Below are 17,798 nucleotides of genomic sequence, written 5' to 3'. Positions count from 1 at the left end.
TTGTTTCCTACTGAGCAACATTTTTGTTCAAAGCAGGATTTGTTTGTTTTACAGTAAATACCTGTCACATAGCAACAGAAATATTACTAAATAATAATACATATAATGTTAAGCTCCTGGGTCTAGAAGCTTTTAATGAAAAAAAAACCACATTCCTGATAAAAAATAATAAATAATGTCACCATTTCTTTTTACATTAAAAATATCTGTACATGATTACACAATATAACAAAGTACGATTTTATTTTCTAGGCCCAGGGTGACATCTCTGGGTTAGATCTTCATCTAAAAAGGGTAGAGGCTCGTAGTCTTCATCCTGCATACTTCCCACTGCATGAATATCATCTTCCCAAAGTTGTGAAGTCTACAGTATTGCCTACCCTTTCCATGCAAAGGTGGAAGCAGCTCACAAGGAACATAGCAACATCTACATGCAGGAAGCAGCTAAAGACTGAGATCTTTGCAAACAGAGGTGTGCATATGAGGATATTTGAAAGTCTTGAAACTTCTCACTTCAACTGGAAGAGAACAGAAACAAATAGAAAAATAAAGATGGAAAACACAAATAGTCTATCTTCTTAATGCAGCTTTTTAGATGGTGTAACTTTCAAGATGGCACTTGGTGATCTATTACAGACTGACTCTGTCTCTTGGCCAACCTTTCTTCTCAGTAAGAATGCCAAAAGTCTGCTCAGATGAGGATATCTCTGGCTTTGAGGGCCACATCACTTTCACTGGCCTCTGAATGGTAGAGGATGGCTGCTGTCTTTTAGCAGCTGGGCTGGATTGAAACAGTGCTTGTAGAGACTTCTGTTAGCAGTGAAATGTCCTGTAGGTCCCACTGCAGCTTGTCAGGCACTATTTATGCTCAATGAGTCTTCTATCAAAGAATTTGGCCAGGAAGCACAGTAAAGCATTTACAAAGAAAGCTCTGAAGGGTAGGGTGAATCAGCAGCTCGTGCTGACCTTTTACCAGTAACTGTAATCAAAGGGCAAACACTTCCTCTTATTTTGCTAAAGAAAACAGTGATGTTTCTCTCCTGACAGTATCCAGTCACCGCTGGGCAGTGTCTTGCACAGATAAAGCGGGTATTTGGTCTCACATTGTGTTAGGGCTTTACCCAGAACTTGCAATCTTTTAGGTCATATCACAGAACAGAAATGGCTTGTGCACAGATGGCAGCTGGAAAGGAATAACGGAAGCCCATGTCCATGCACTGGGTGGTTTGTATCTGTGTTGTTTCCTTACATTGACAGATATCAGCTCACTCCTGGAGTAAGGCTCTGAGACAGTCATATAGCCAGCTGTCCGTGCAGATACAGGAAAGCCTCCTCAGCCATTCTGTTCATGTACCTTCCCATGCCCCCATCAATCTACCTACATGCAGCTGGATATTCATGTGAAGTCAGGGGTGGAGGCACCATGACAATGCAGGTGAATAAGTTTTCATGAAGTCCTGCTGTCCATGAATCCTTTGGTTATCCTAAAGGAATCTGTCCCTTCAGCTGAGCTATTCCTCGTCTAGGACTGTGACTAGAAACAGGACTCTTGGGATTCAGGGTCATTGTGGATGGGAAGCTTCTCATGTTCCTGATGATGCCCATTATGTAAAACAGTGTACCTGAAAGTGGAAAAACATAAAGAACAATTTGTTTATGCTAGTTAAAAGGATAAGCTTACGTAAAATGAATTCTTAAAAACCCTGAAGTACATCTTAAGAGACAGTACATCTTACAGATATCCACATCCCACATCAAGCAAATGTGAATCCCTACTTTGTTCCATGACAGGACTAAATCTTCAGTTTGATGCAGTCAAGGCAATAGCTGAAAACCAAGAACCTGTTGGTTTTCATGTATCTAAGGTGCATCTGGTAATGAGAGGGAACCAGACCGAAGAACTAAGAAACACTGATCCTCTGCAGGCGAACTAAGCTACAGGAACTTCAGTTAATGTCTTCAGTACAAGCATGTCAAGGATCATTTGAGACTAACTTGGAAAGTGAATACTTGAGATGAAGACCAACATTTCAGAGCATTTCCACTTACAAGAGTAAGTAGTCTCTAGTATTGTCTTACTAAATACAGCACTTACCAGTGCTCTTCAGGTCTTATGTCCTTGGGAGGTATCATGTGATGCATATACCTTTCCCTAGTCCAAACGCCTATTGGGGGAATCAGGTGTATGTTAGGACTTTCCTCTCCTGAGTGTTTAGAGATGTAGACGTATGGTTTCTCTTAGTAACAAATGTCTAAGACATACCTGAAATATCTGCATCCCAATCAACATTAAAAAAAAAAAAAAAAAACCTAAGAAAATAAATAGAAGAATATACCTGTTCTGCTGTTAGCAGAAGCATTGTCAGCCTCAGGATCTGATTGAATAATCATTAGAGAAAAGGTCAGGAACTCCTCATTGTCTACATATGCAAAAACTGATCCTACGACATCAGTTTATTTGGTATTAATTATCTGGATGCATCTCTTTCTCCATTGACTATTCTTGGGACTTAGGCTCCTAATTAAGCTGCTTACAAGCCACTGAAATGTCTGAAGTAGATGATCTGAAGATCCTACAAATGACTTATCCATTAATTCCAGTAGATCAGCAATGGACTCAAAATGAAAGCCAGGGTATAAACTGTACTGCCTGTCTGGGTTTCCCTGGTGAATATACCTGGAGGAATCTACCCTCTAATGTACTGCTGGATGCTGGATGGTCAAGCTAGGCTGCCTTAATGCAGATGTCTGTATGTGCAGATATATCCACGGAACATCCCCCTTTTAGTACTCCATCACTTCAAATAATGATCATAACTTTCAATAAATGTGCTAATTCTACCGACAAGATACAGACTTGATGTAAGAAACAAGAAAAGACATTTTGCATCTAACACTGAACAGACACTCCTATCAGATGACCATGAAGCATACAAGTCATAATGAAATTTTAATTCTATATAGCAAGTCAGACATGGCACATTGTGTGAGGCCATCCAGCAGAGAGACCTCTAGCATGGTCTGCTACAAACAGTGTTACAAAGGATGAGAGCCAGGATACCCCCTGCCCTGTGAACAAGGCAGACATAGTTCAGAGCAACTCAGGACTTGCTCAGAAGCACAACAGACAGGCACTGAAAGCTGACTTCGTACAGGATATCCATAGAGCCAAACCTTTCTTCTTCTTCCTCTTCTGCAGTAGTCAGAAAACAGTTGTGCAAGATCAGCAATTTAGCAGGAGATGCCATTTGGTACAAAGATGCATTAAGCTAAAAAGAAGTCATTAAGGTGTCCCAGGGTCTCATGTGGCACAAAGTGTCAGTCTGAAGCCTCTGGCAGTTAGCTCAACAATTCCAGCTGTTTACCCTGTGGGGAAAGAGGACGATAGGAGAGGAGGAAAGAGCATTCATATGCAGGGTGCGACGGCTACACTGCAGGGGTGATGTCTTGCTCTGGCGCTGGCACATCATTCCTAAAAATCTTACCAGCACCTCCAAGAAACTGTTACAGGAATCCTCTGCTGGCAGGGGTTTGTGCTGCCAGCATTGTTTTCACATACTGTAGTTTTCCCCTTCAAAGCTACCCACCAGCTACAGGGCACCAATTTAGTGTTGGATAAAAGACAGGATTATAACAGGCCTGCTTTTTTTTTTCACACCATCACATCCTAACTGATCTACTCTCTGAAAACACAATTAATTTTTCAGGCATCAGTATCTAAGGGAAGCAAGCTTCAAAGAGAAAGCAAAGCTGCACTCATTTTTGCCTCACCTAGAGGAACACACAGCTAAAATGCCTCAAATCCCACCCAGCAGAGAAGCCAAGCACCCTGAGATTTATCTTACTGACCAGAAGAAGAACACAACACTCGGACCTTGCATGTGTGGGCTGAATGTTTCAAGATGAATTTATCAAGTAGGTTTGAGTATTGAAAACAGCTGAGGAAGCCACAATATGTGAGCAGGAAAAAAATGAAAAAGGTTTAAATGCATTAAATAAATTATGGGCAGCAAATTAGTTGCTCTGCTTTCCCGCCTAATGAGTTCCTTCGATGGGATTTGTATACACCGGCATGTTAAGCTACCAAACTGAATTACAGATAGCATCCCAGGCTGCTTCTGCCCCCGGTAACCAACTCCTCCCAGAACTGGGGGTGAGCGTTTCTGTCATTTCACTTGACAGCTTTACCCAGATTGTAACCACCACCACCCAGCAATAAAGCCCAATAATGAAAAGGCATTACTACCTATAAAGGGACCCTGCTGCAGGCTATTCACATACTTGCCAAATGGTACTTTAATTGTGATGATGACCAATTTGGAGATAATTGCTTCTGCATCTCCTGCTGCTTCTGACAGTCCAATGGACTCTTTAATTAACTGGTTGAATTAGCTCTCAGCACAGCAGAGGGGAGCTGTGTGGGTTTACCCTCTGTAGACCCACGACCAGAACAAGGAACTCCAGCATTATCCTGGGAACTTGGAGAGAGCAGAGGAGAAAACATCAAGGGGATGCAGCAGCTGTTTGTGATCTCTCCACTTTTGCTCCCTGCAGAGCTGTCCCACACACCGACTTGCACAGCTTGTTGAGGAAGCAAAGCCAAAAAAATTGCTGGTCTTTGGCTTCCTAATGAAAATTAGTCACTGGTTTTCACAGAGCCTGACATCCCTACTTAGCCCTCTCCTGATGGGCAAATCCCTGGCATCCAGCTTTGTCCCCCAGGATCATGCTTGTCTACTGGAAGGCAGTGCAATTTGGGGCTCCTGGCTCTGAGCACAAAACCTAACTGCATCCATTTCCTTGGCAGAGCATGACCAGGAGGAGGGGAAGCAATACCCTGATGGAGTGTGTGCCACCCCTGTCCCACAGCCTGCAGCCAGTGGTCCAGTTTCCAGAAGGGAGCCTCTGTCTGGAGATGGTGCCTGGGACTCTTTGGACAGCAGTGAATGGATGGGAATTGGAAGGTATCTGGTCTTTCCCAAAAATGCTTCCTACCAGCCCTTCATGCTTGCAGTATCTGTGTAAAGCTGCCTACGCTGGTTACACATACCCACAGCTCCTCTGCACCAGAAGTGCTGGGGAAGCCCAGCCTGCACTTCTGCAGCTGGTTTACCTGTGGATTACACCCCTGGTTTTTAATGGTAGTCCTTGCTCTGACCACTCATGTCCATCCTTCCTAAACTCCCTGCAAACCCAAGGTCATCAGCCTGTGGGCAGTCAGTCCTGGTGGCTGCTGCAAAGGGCAAGGTGCCCCTCGCAGGTACAGAAACTGTGAGGGTTTGGATCGCATTAAAAGGTACTGCTCATTAATAAACTGAGAGCAAAGGCAGCCTTTCCCAGCTACACCTGAATCCCTGCACTTCCCAAAGCCTCTGAACAAACGCTTGGCTTAGCATTCCCCCAGCAGCCTCTGTCCCTTTAACCCTGGCAGGAGAAACTATTTTACCTAAAGGGCCATAGTAATAGCAGAGGAAAAATGAACAAAATGAATGCCTACGACTGTGGAAGCACAGCAAAGACTTCAGGTGGAATGGAGGTGAATTGCTGTAGGAAGCTGCAGCCATCCCAGGCCACTGGGGATGCTCAGCTGTCTGCTCTCAGTTCAGTAACACACCTGCTTATATTATTAATTACTTCCATTTCTGAACTGGCAGAAGGTGGTTCCTGTTGTCCTGACATTCACTGGAGACTGAGGTGAGGCTCTGCATCTGTCCCTGGGCTGGGCTGGGAAGGGTTTGTCTTTTGGTGTGGATACAGGGAGCTGTTAACTTGCTGTTCCCTGGGACTTTAGCCACCTAAATCCACTGCCCCTCTGCCAGGAAAATGAATGACACATTGTCACCAGGGAGAAAAGAGAGTTTGCACACATGTTCAGACATCAAGAGGTCAGTGTTGCTGCAGAAGTAGGTGGATGGGTATGTATGTGTTACTGATACTGCCAGGATAGCCTGGGTCTCAGCTGGGTACACAAATGGCTGCAAAGTCTGGGGATTAGACATAAATCATACACAAAGCTGATAAGCACCAAGTTTCATTGTACTGGCAAATCTTTTTGATAATCTTTATATTATAAATGCGGGATAGTTAATGACAGAGTTTCTAAATAAAGAATAGAGGAGAAAAATCTTGTATAAAATTATTTCAAGTAAGTACTGTTCTTAGCTGCTCACACTAAATCATTTGAAGTCTGTAATATCCTCCACCACTGGCCATACCAGTGACCTTATAGATGCTCTACCTGTGAGAGTCTCCTACTAGCCCCACACTCACATAATTCAGGAAAATTGCCCCAAACTGAAATGAAACTGCAGCCCTCAGACATTCCTGTCCTGGGATTTGGGGTTTGCAGCTGGTGGTTCATTAATGACTCCCTGCTGGATTGGTGCAGGGAATTCAGGCAGAGTCAGGCAAGGAGCAAGTTTTAACTGTGGCATTATTGAAAATTTGAAATAATAAGTAAAGAAATAAATGTGGAGGTTTTGTGGTACTGGAAATTTGCCCGAGTTTGTGCCAGTTTCTATGAATTTGTCTTTAAAAAACAATCAAACCCCAATAATTCTGTAAAAATGCCAAGCAGAATTTTTCTGTAAAGGCACTGCAATTTGTTGCTGTTTTCGTGAAAATTAATATTTTTAGTTTAACTTTCTTTTTGCCAACTGCTTTCATTCCAAATGAAAGATTTCAAATCAAACCCAGCGTTAAACAAAAGTGAAACTCTAAAAAAGTCAAAATCCATTCATGTTTCCCTGACAGTGGCGCGCTGCAGTCCAAACTGAGGAGAAATCTGTTGTGCTGAGCTCTGGCAAGCTCATTTTGGAGACAATGCATCCCTGAAAAAACCTACAGGCTCATTTAGTTTACAATTAGGAGATTTAATGGGTTGTAGTGGACGTTTAATGGAGGTCAGAGCATCGGAGAAACATGCACTTATAGAGACTTACTTGCTAGATCAAAAATAATGAGTTTCAAGCTAAAATCAGAGGTACAAGAAATGCTTTTCTCGCTCCCCCAAAATTGCCACAGTTTCAAATATTTTCCCGTTTCTGATGTGAAGCAAGTCTGCAACTTCTCATGAGACAGAAAGATAAAAAACCTCAAAACAGAGCAGCCCCCAATTCATGTTCAAGGCCTTTTTCTGCCTTTTCTCAAGGTGACTGATCTAACCACTGCATTACTGGCAATTTTGCATGAGTGAGCACTCATCTGAGTGCTGCCTCTTTCGTTTTCTCCTTGCTCCAGTTGTTGATTGCCAGCACTCCAAGTGAAACATTTCAGAACATGTTTCTTCCTTCATATCCAACTAGAAACTACCCCAGGACCCCAGAAAACTTCTTAGTAACAGCTTTTGTACAGCCAGTTTGCACCTTCGAAGGTAGTGACAATGGTTGCAGAGGCAACCCAGAAAACACAAATATTTCTGGTTATTCTTAATGAACCCAATATTTTTTTTCCACTGTTCTCCCATTCCTCCCTCCTTTGGTTCTGGTCCCAGCAGGCTCAGGGAGGCAGACAGGAGTCCTGCACCTTTGCATCTCATTCTCCACTGCTTCCCCTGAGTTCTGCCTGCAAAATTCTGGTGACTCCATGGCTGTGCCACAGCTGTGGGGTACAAGAGATGCCAGTTGCTTTGGTGCAGAAGAGCAAAGCTTTAAGGCATAGGAGTGCTGTAGCCTTTTTTCTGAGCAGCTCACCAGTGGCACAGCCCTCAGACTGCCCACTGAATGATGATCTGCCACAAGTGGCATCTTGGGGTAGCCTGGGTAGAACATATTCATAAGGAGATTTGAGGGCCAGGAATCAGAGCCTGGATAATGTCCAGAACTGGAGAAGCAGAGATTCCTTCAATCTGAACAAAGAAATCTTGACACTGTGCCTCTGCTTTCACCTGTGCTCAGATCAGATCCTTAAGTCTTGATGTAAAAATAGTGGGGCAGGAGGTCTCAGATATAAAATATTGCAAAGGAGTTGAAATGAAAAGAATTGTTTCCAGATCTATCACACACTTGAAGCTTGAAAAGTGAAGCCAGTATAATAGGATTTCCAAGAAGGAAGGCAAATAGGTGATGAATACTCCCAGTTACACTACGAAGCAAATAACATCTTGTTATTTGCAGAAGCACCCAGTAGAATTGTTGGGACTAGAGAAAGACAAGATGTTACTATGTAAGAGTAAGTGGTACTTGTAAGTGATAAACTGTGAAGATGTACACTTTGTTGAGCAGAGAGTGCCATTTTAATAATGGAATCTACCATTATTGTACTCAACTGCGTAATGACGATAGACCATAGGAAGAGTTTGCACATAGGTAGAAGCTGTCTGGAGCCATGTTTTAAGTGGAATTGAGCTTCCAAATTGAATAAAGAATTTAAGCTTTTCTTAGATTTGAAAATTGTGTTGGTCCACAATTTATCTTTCTCTTCCTTTAAGTCACAGCTGCCAAACTCCTCTGCGGTTTCCTATCTGGGATGTATGCAACACTATTGTAGCTTCACACTTACTATCGCGTCCATTTCACAAAGCCCCATTTTTTTCTGATGGACTTACAGAAAAAGAATAAATAACTCTCTTCAATGTCCAATTGGGTTTATGGTTAACAATCATTTGGCAGAGCAGAGTAGGTTATTTTAATGAACACATCATTCTGAAATAAGCCTTCCACCGTCTGTTCAGTTCCATAATTATAAATGCAAACAACATAATTCATAAATGCACTATAAAAGAAAGGGAACGAGAGAACAGCTTAAGATGACTGTTTGTTAGTTATTCCAGACAGTGATGCATCTGCTTACTTTATTCCTGTTCCAGGAGCAGGTAGAAAACAGTCTTTTAATTCTGTATTTTATGGCAATCACTAAGCCATAGTAAATGATTCCCTGTAGACGATAGAGATATCATTAAATGCAGTATGGTTTCTGGTTGGTATCATTATTTAACTGTATCTATGATCGATGTGCCCAAGAAAGCTCACACAGAGCACCTTGAATCACAGTGGGCCAGGAATAAACTTGGACATGTTTTCTAGAACAGCAGGAAAGAGCCTGTGCCATTGGAGTGCCTTTCAGGGTCACAGGAGCTAAGGATAAAGATGACGATGCTGTTGTCTCCCTGAAAAGATGTTTTTGACATTTTTGAAAACTGGGAAATCTTTGGAAACAGTCAAAACTGAGAGGGGTGTCAACATAAAATCCAAGAAACCCTGGAATTTGATATTATAATCTGTGACATTTTTCAATTTGAAAGAGGAAAATTTAAATCTTAAATACACAAAATGCCAAAATGCAATGAGAGCAAAAGATGTTGTTTTGTTCTCATTTCCTGCTGAAAAAATCCAAACACACAATCCAAATTAAATGTATTTTGATGAAACATTTGATTTTAATTTTCAAAAGGCCAGTACAGAATTGTCCCTCTCACCATTACCAGGTTCATAGACTCCATAAAATTAAAAGCTTTCTCATAAATGCAGTCTCTGAGCTGAATGACTCATGCTTCCAGCCACTAAAGTGAACTTCCACATTTGGCCATCAGTAGAAAATCATTATAGCAGGATAAGAATACCCCCTACCTACACAACATGATTACTGTGGCAAAATGGAAGCAGAAATTACAAGCTTGCTCTGTTTTATTGATACATATCAACATTGCAGAACAATGTAAATGAGTTTCATATTCAATGTTACAAAGCTAGCAATAGATCTAATACTTCCAGGATGAATAGCTCCTGATTTTTCTTTGTGGGTTTCTCATTTCTTCCTGTTTCTGAGATGAGCAAGATACTTGCAGGATTTCCTAGCAATAAGGTTTAAGCTTTTGTGTATCATCTTTGTGCTGCATCTGGTTGACCTGCAAGCCAGAGGAGACCAGCGTTTTATCAAAGGTGAGTTTAATAAAGATAGGTCTTTCACTGCACCTCCACATGACTCCCTGTGATCTGCTTTGTCCAACAGAAGTCAATTCAAAGAGAATCTCTCATCTAAATGTGTGAGAAACCAATGAATATAAAAAGAGTGCATGAACTCAGAAAGCACAGTGAAAACTGCTCGAAGAGTCCTCCCCCAAATATCAGATATATTTCCGTCTAACTTTGTAGAGATGATACACTTAATGTTTGTCTCTTGTGTGTTCCCAATCAAGCAGGGTGGAGGAAGCTGGATTTCAAACCAGATAAAGCCAGGCGTGCAGATGGTGCTGCCGTCAGTATGGCTGGCTGCTGCTCCTGGCTGGGGGCTGTTAGGCTGCACTGCAGACGGATGTCTCCATCCCCTCCTCCTCTGCTGATTTCTCTTCGTTGCAAGCTGACAGCCTGCAGATATGGTATGATTATCTGGGTAAAGTGGCTGGGGTAGATGATTTGCTAAATTGCCTACTGGAGCTCTGGTGGAGAAACAGACGACCAGACATGGTCAGTATCTGTCTGTCCCCTTGCAGCCAGGCCCAGGAAAGCAAGTAACGTGGCAAAGAAAGTGACATCCATCCTCTGCAATGAGCCTTACAACAGGGGCAGTCCTTTGCCTTCAGTGTCTTCTGTTCCAGTCTTGGGGAAGGTTCGTAATTTATCTATGTGTAAAACCCACCTAGTCACTGGTCTTGATTTCTCAAGCACCATCAGCACCAAAGAGAAAATATTCTTAAGTTCTTAAAATGCTATAGCCAAATTTGAAGTCTGTCCTAGTCTTAACTTATTAGTTAATCTTTTAGACAAACAGAAGCAAATACCAGTGGACCATTCCTCCTCTGAGATGATGCAGCCCTTTGGGAAACACATGGGTAAAATCCACAGAAATATCATCAAAAGTTCAGTTTTCCCATTGCAGCTAAATGGTGAAAATTCGGATCTGAGAAAAACATTTGGATTGCTAAATTATTTATACAGATCTGACAGGAATGTAGAATTTAAAGTCCTTTGTAGCCAAATGTAAATACAAATTTGTCTCTATCTCATGACAAGTGTTTATTTTTTTTCCACTCTTGAGCAGTTATGCTGAATATCTTAATTATCTTTAAATCAAATATTGCTGCTCAGACCTTGGGAGCGGGAACTAAGCTCTCATCATTCTTTACTAAATTTCAGCTAGAGGTTTTAAAACCAGCTGTCTCCAGCCCACATAATCCAGCCTTCAGTACATTTTATAAGACTTCTACATGCCTCCTCATTTTAAAATTAGCAAAGAGTGCTGCAAGTAAGCAAAGCCCTTGAGTGAGAGAAACACGCTGCTGGGGAAAAAAAACTACTTTCTTTGATTCTGACAAGTCACAGGAAACAAAGAAAGCATCTATTGATACGTTTACTTCTCTCCTTTATTCTTCCATTGTTGCATTGTTCGTGAAGGATGTTTTCCTTAGCTGAAACTTGACTTTTCTCTCACTTTTACAAGCCACCTCTGGCTGCTACTTGCTCTAATGACCTGCAAGATCCAGGACAGGTTCCCAGGCCACCTCAGTCAAACACGGGCCATGTATTCCTGTATAGTATCAGGCAAGTCACTGTAGCTACGTGAGGGATGTCATCCAAAAGCAGAAGTGTGCAGGTAATGCCTGGTGGATATGTGACTGCACCCACACACAGGCACTGCTGTTTTATGTTGATGTACAATAGAAATGTTTTTTGTTTTTATTTTCCTGGCAAAACAAGACCAGAATCCTCTCTAGTTCATTTATTTCTGTGTGTTTACACTAGAAGCGTATCTTCTTTAAGGAGGATGTTTAGCTCCTTTGAAAAGTCCAGGCAAATAATAAACTGAAATATGGTTTTGAAATAAAATGTCAAAACACTTCAGCATCTTGTTTCCTTTTCATTTTCTCCTGCTGAAAACATTTGCTGAATTTGACCCAATTGGTTTGTTTCCCTCAAACTGCAAGTATTCATTATTATTCTTTTTATTGCCAGGCTCTATTAATGAGTTTGGTTTAAGAAAAATCATAGAAACCCATTAAAGCTACTTTAACTTCAACAGCTAAGTCCCAGCACACTGGTCCTTTGCTCAGAAGACCCCTGTTCAGTGAATGGAGGAAAATCATATTGGTCCCTCTGGTAGAGTGCTAAACACAACCCTTCACTTGGCACAGGAAATAGATTGGACAGAGACTGATTAATGAAGATAACTAATTAGGAGCCTGGCCTCAGTCAGCCAAGGCATTTCACATAGATCCGCAAAGAAACAGAGTCAAATTCAATAAAAAATAGGGCTGAAGGAACATATTTTTACATGTCATTATCTCTGGGTACTGGCTAAAACCTTTTTCATAATGTTATAATGGCTCATTGTATTGAATAACAACCTCTTGAGATGATAATTACATTCTTGATAGACATAAAAAGTTAAAAACAGGAATATGAGTACATTACTTTAATGCTAAGCAAATAGACAAATGCTAAGTGTGTGCTAATAAGAACAGAGATCAGCTAAGTTCTTCAGTGAGCTATTTTAAGAAACTGTTAATGGAAGATTACTGGGCACTCAGGTCAGCTCAAGACTTCAGAGGTGCTTTTCCTATTTGATTGTGGGCAATCCATGGTGTTTCTTTCATTGTGGATAAAATAGAGGTAATAATACTCTGTATGCTTTGTCTTTAGATTTTTAGCCTCTTTGGATCAAGCACTGTGTCATTTCAAACATGAATGTGTCTGGTACAACTAAATCATAGCTTGGTTCAGGGCTATGGTGCACCAGCAGCAGCAATTAATCACATAAAAATAGTTTGTTCCAATTTTAAAATGTCAGAAATGCTTTCCAGGACAGAGCAATCTACATCTGTAGGAAAGGTGGTTTATTTATTGAAGAACTTCTTTCCTCTACTAAATCCTTCGCACCCTCAGAGGCTGGGAGTATTCTGCCTTTGGGTCACTGACTGTAACTCCAGCTCTCAGGCTGGAGAAGTAAAAACAGGGAGATGGCTGAGCTTGCTTTGGACCTCCTGTTTCTCATTGCTGTCACAATAATTAGATTCCACTTTTCCTCTAGTTCTTTTAGCACTTCTTACTCAAAAGACTGAAGCCTCCTGTGCTGTAATGGTCTCGCTGCAGCTCTGCAGTGCTGTGCTTGTGATGCTGGGCTGGTGTCGGGACAGGATGCTCCCTTTGCACAGAGCAGCGCCCACCGCAGCTGCCCTCTCTTCTGCTGACCAGGTAACACTGGTGTCCTCTTTTAGACTTCAGCATCTCACTTTTACCTGACATGATTACAGACAAGTGGAATGAACTAGCCTGGCTAGGCACTGCGCCTGTTTGACCAGACCTACACTGACCTAGTTTATTTTACATTGCATCTGGTGGAGATTGCTCTGAACATTCATTTGATGTTTGTCACTGTTGTCCAGTTATTAACTGTAACATGGATGTTACTATGACATGCCTGAGATGATTATTAGTAACTTTTAAGTAAGAACAGCAAACAATCTCTGAGTGGGGCCTGAAAGAGGTGAGAAATACAGGATGTGATTCAGTGAGCATATTGTGTATAGCTTGTTTATTTTCCTGCCTACCCAGTTCCTAGCTCTTGTCTTATGAAACCAAACCTTCAGTAGCAAGCAGCTGGACAGGCTAAATTTGTCAGTATTAAGCAGTGCTACCATTGGAAAATTTAATACTTTGGGTGAAGGTCACCAGGTCTCCTCTGTGAGCCAGAATCACTGGGATGCGGGTGGCCTGGTGGCTTTTCAGACATGAACCAACAGGGCTCAGCTGAACCTTAAGTGAACCAAATAACCACGTACCTAAAACACACCATCACTGTGGCCAGAGAGGTTTTTTTCTATCAGCCTGACCCAAAGCAGCAACACTTAACTGAGAATGAGGTTTCTGTTTCCTGGAAAGCTGATAAAACTCTCATTGCTGCTGCCCTTTGCTCCCATGGCCCGGTTGCATTTTCCCTTTCATGCTCAAGCAGGTGCTTGTGCCTTCCAGAGCTGTCAAACGTGGCAGTTTTTAAACAGCAAAACTCACATTAAAAATAATCAGCCTCATTATACCATTAGCAGTTGTAATCGTGTCAGAACAATAGCTGCCACGTTCCTCCAGCACATCCCAAATGCATCACGCTCTCCTCTCACTAGAAAGATTAGCAGTTTGTATCTCACCTCTGGCTGGGTGCAAGGATGAGAATCACAAGCTCCCCTATGCAGAAAAACACCCAACTTGGGATGTGTGAGGGATAACGACTCCCAGCTCCGCTCCACCCTGTTCATGGAGACCTGCTGGGGCCCTGCCACCCCCAGCTCTGCCCCTGCCAGCTCCTGGTGCTGAGCAGCACTGTGGATCTTTAAACAGAAAGCTGATGTTAGCTAGTGCCCCTCCTGACCCTGCTGGAGGGCTTGAAGATGCCCCTCACCTTGAGCACTGAACTTGACTACTGCAAAATAGCAGCATATGGTGCCATAATTTAAAAATAAGCCTGCTTTGCTTTTTGTTTACAGCTGCTGGAGCAAAGTCTGGAGAAGCAGCCTTGGATCTCATGTCAGAGTGAACCAGGATTGAAGAAGGCATCACCAGGAGGGTCCCCAGGAACCTGGGCTAAAAGGTACCTTTTTTCTCATTCTAACAAGTCCAGTGGGTGCATCAGAGCTACGACAGAGATTATCAGCTACCCCATGCCACCTCTATGCTGATGGGGCTGTATGACTTGCCATGACTTTATCCAGCCTAATTTTGGCCATCCAAAGGGTGTTTCTACAGTGGTTTCGCCAAGAGACTACTTCATGTGCTAATGCAACCAAGATGATGGAGTCAGTCCAGAGATGTAGACTTCTTCCATGACAGATTTTCAACTTGTTAATGTTGTAAGAGTTAATGTTTTCACAAGAGAAACAAAAACTTGGACAATTAAGAACAGAAAATAAGCTAACCTTAAAATTGACAAAGGAGCTATTTGTTTCCAGTGAGTTAAATCCATTTGCTAGTTATAAACACCAGGGTAAACAAGTAAGCAAATGAGTGAGGCCATTCAATGCCATGCTGCAGAAGACAGACACTTTCCCTTTTTTTTCACATTAACTCTGTATTTCCATTTCTTTCTCGTTAACGTTAACTTTGGCACTACATTATATGCTCTAATTACCTGCAGATTTTGGCCTACAGTTCATTTTTACACCATAATTAATGCAACATTCATAAGAGGCCCAATCTGATAATTAGGAGAGTACCTGGAAGTGCTCACTTATGTTAGAAATACACAGCAGCATGTCAAGAGTGGTTTATAACTACCTGCAGATGGGACAGCTCATAATAGGCTTCTGGTTTTTAAGTAAGGTGTTTCAATTACCAAAGTACAAGCAAGATCAATTAGGAATATTCAAATGAAAGATAATGAATGGCTTTTAATAAATTGAGTACTTGCAATTGGCACAATTAGATCTTTCATCTGCTAGGAAAAAGCCACAAGCCATCCGTCAAACCTGTGGAATGAAATAGTGGCAAAAACACCTGGATTGGTTTCCTTGTGCCCTGGAGATATCACAATTCCCAAATGTATCGCAGACCAGCAGCCATCAGACCCAACACTGTCTTTTGCTTGTCAGGCTTCAAATGTGCCACAGTGTCAGAAGTGTAGGTGTCTGGGGAATGGGTGGCTTTTCTGCGGTGACATATCCAGTGAAAAATGACAATTGCAGTTTATTGAAGTCTTTTGGCAAAAAATTCTTCATCATTTCATGTGCCTACTTTGTGTGTGCAATAACAGAACTTTCTGGTGTCAAAACAAGGCTTTCTATGAAGAATTGCATGTTTTATAACAATTTATAGCATATGCGTGTTGTTAATGTCAGTCACTAGTTTAAGTTCCTTTCTGAATAACAAACTATCACAAACTCCCTCACAGCATCTGGGGCTCACGCATGTTCCCTCCTACTCCACAGCCTGCCAGTAAGTTTTCTGGTCACCGGGGTACATACCATCCTTTCATGCCTTTTGTAGGGCCAGTTCACACATGTGCCCATGCAACATCTATGGTTTGGTATCCTAGTATCTTCTGGGTATCGTGAAACTTGTGTTGCGAAACTGTAAATATGTTAAGGCAAATAATGGTAAGATATGAAAATCCTGTTTTCTGTTAATGGAATAAAAGAACCCCGTATTAAGACCAAAACTAATAATAAAGATCCTCATTAGTGCCTTTAACATCTCAACTACTATGTGCTTTGGTTTAGGTTGTTATCTTAACTTCTAACTTAAGGTAAAGTTTCTTTGGCTACAGTAGCTGCTGCTTTTTCTCAACTACACATCCTGCTCCCAGGGAAAGACAGGTCAGGTAGTAAACACCAAGTTTCACTGATGTGTTGAATGGGAGTTGCCAATCCTCTTTCCGCCCTCCCCAAGGTTTTTCAATTTGCCTTTCTATGATATGCATAACTAGCACAATCCTGACTGAGACTGCTTCTATCTTACAATCTATTAGGTATGAATTTGTTAAACTTTACATGTCATATTATGAAAAATATTACAATTGGCAAACTTTTGAGCTGTGCTTATAGCTACTGTTATTTTGCAAGCATTTTATTAGGATTAAATGTCACTCCACAGATGGTGACATTGGCAGTGGGTGCTTGATTTGAGTAAAATCTTCATATTCCCCTCCATACGATCTTGGTTTGATAAGTGCATACCATGTTTTTCCTCAATGCAGCAAGAACAGCAGCGGACCCTACATGCCCCACATCATACTCTGTGTTTCTATATATGCCCAACTTGCAAACATTTATTCCTTATATCACTTTCATAGACAGTTTATCCTCATTTTTAGCTTGGTTAAAAACAATACCAAAATAAGTCAGTAAGTACATCTTCCTTGGTGGTTGTGTTTTCATTCCCCTGTTGTTCCTCAGGAAAGATGATGCTTCATTTGCTCATCCACCTTCCCTGCCAAGAGCTAATTCACAGCTAGGTTATATCGTCTTCAGGAGTGTGCTGGGGAGGACAGGAGGTGCCTTTGACAGCTCCTTCATTTCAGTATGATTCAGAGGTTGCTGAGTCCTCATTTTCTGTTAGCTATATCCCCAAACATCCTGTGATAATAGCCTGTTATGTGACTTCAGCCTTTCCAATCGCAACAGGAGTAGTTCCTGGACATCTGCTAGCAAGGATCTTGTATGAGTGATGCCAGTTACTGCTCCCTCCAGGCTCAGGGACCCTCTGAACTTCTGTGTGCAAGAAGGACCTAAAAAAAATTTCTTATCTGAGCACCATAAGCAGAACCTCATCTGTTTTGAAGAGGTCCAAAAGAATAATGCCAAACTCAGTCTGAACATTCGAAAACAGCATGTCCAAGGATGCTTCTCCAAGTGTCAGGAGAGGGAAAAATCTGAAGTGGAAAGAGCATAGCTGCAAACAGTTTCTAATTTTGGGGAGTGTGAAGGGAATCCAAGAAACTAGGGAGCATAATCAAAGCAGATATTTATTCTCTGGTGGCTTTCAGAAACTGAAAAGAGACCTTGGCAATCCCTTTTGAGAACCTTTGATACACAAATGCCTTGTAGATTGGAACATGACACTTCAGAGCTGTATTGATCTATGTATTGACTTTGATCATAGGAGAAGGTAACTACTGCAATCAAAATATCTGGCAATCAGCTGGGAGAAATGCACACAATAAAGGATGTATGGCTGATAGAGTCATACTCCTTCCCCAGATGACACAATTTAGCTTTCAGTTTCTGGGGGGGAGGAAATTTAGCTTCAGGTGAAAGGAGTCATTTATTCTATTTATTCTACTTGATGTAAAGTGAAATGCAGGCAAAAAAACCCAAAATAATGATTTTATGAATAATGAGTCTTCAGATTGACTCAGCCAAGTTTGAGTCCTTTAAG

The 17,798-nt window shown here is 41.7% G+C and overlaps 1 protein-coding gene and 2 long non-coding RNA genes across 6 annotated transcripts in view; 2 read left to right on the top strand and 1 right to left on the bottom strand.

The window, feature by feature from the left end:
- Positions 1-226: 226 nt before the first annotated feature.
- Positions 227-17,798, bottom strand: part of HTR4 (5-hydroxytryptamine receptor 4) — a 130,781-nt gene continuing 113,209 nt past the window's right edge. Inside the window, exons 7-8 of one of the 4 annotated variants that reach the window (XR_008972218.1) lie at positions 1,383-1,622; positions 227-518 (exon numbers count right to left, since the gene is read on the bottom strand). Coding sequence is in view for 2 of the 4 variants with exons in the window: in XM_057409834.1 (XP_057265817.1) it covers positions 1,535-1,622 (88 nt within the window). In the remaining 2 variants the exon portion in view is untranslated. Of the gene's footprint in view, positions 519-1,321; positions 1,623-3,039; positions 3,367-17,798 lie in introns of those variants that run through there. The other 3 variants (XR_008972219.1, XM_057409834.1, XM_057409837.1) reach the window with 3 other exon arrangements.
- LOC130599401 (uncharacterized) lies at positions 1,098-4,567 on the top strand. Its single transcript, XR_008972220.1, has 3 exons — positions 1,098-1,224; positions 1,792-2,053; positions 3,708-4,567. It is a non-coding gene; the product is annotated as an uncharacterized LOC130599401 (long non-coding RNA).
- LOC130599404 (uncharacterized) lies at positions 11,612-16,286 on the top strand. Its single transcript, XR_008972223.1, has 3 exons — positions 11,612-13,127; positions 14,414-14,517; positions 15,909-16,286. It is a non-coding gene; the product is annotated as an uncharacterized LOC130599404 (long non-coding RNA).

Source organism: Pezoporus wallicus, unplaced genomic scaffold, assembly GCF_028554395.1.
Source record: "Pezoporus wallicus isolate ANWC-B61680 ecotype Strahan unplaced genomic scaffold, APGP_CSIRO_Pwel_v1 contig_4309, whole genome shotgun sequence".
NCBI lineage: Eukaryota > Metazoa > Chordata > Aves > Psittaciformes > Psittacidae > Pezoporus > Pezoporus wallicus.
Note: the sequence above shows the minus strand (reverse complement) of the source record. Positions and strands in the feature narration are given on the sequence as shown.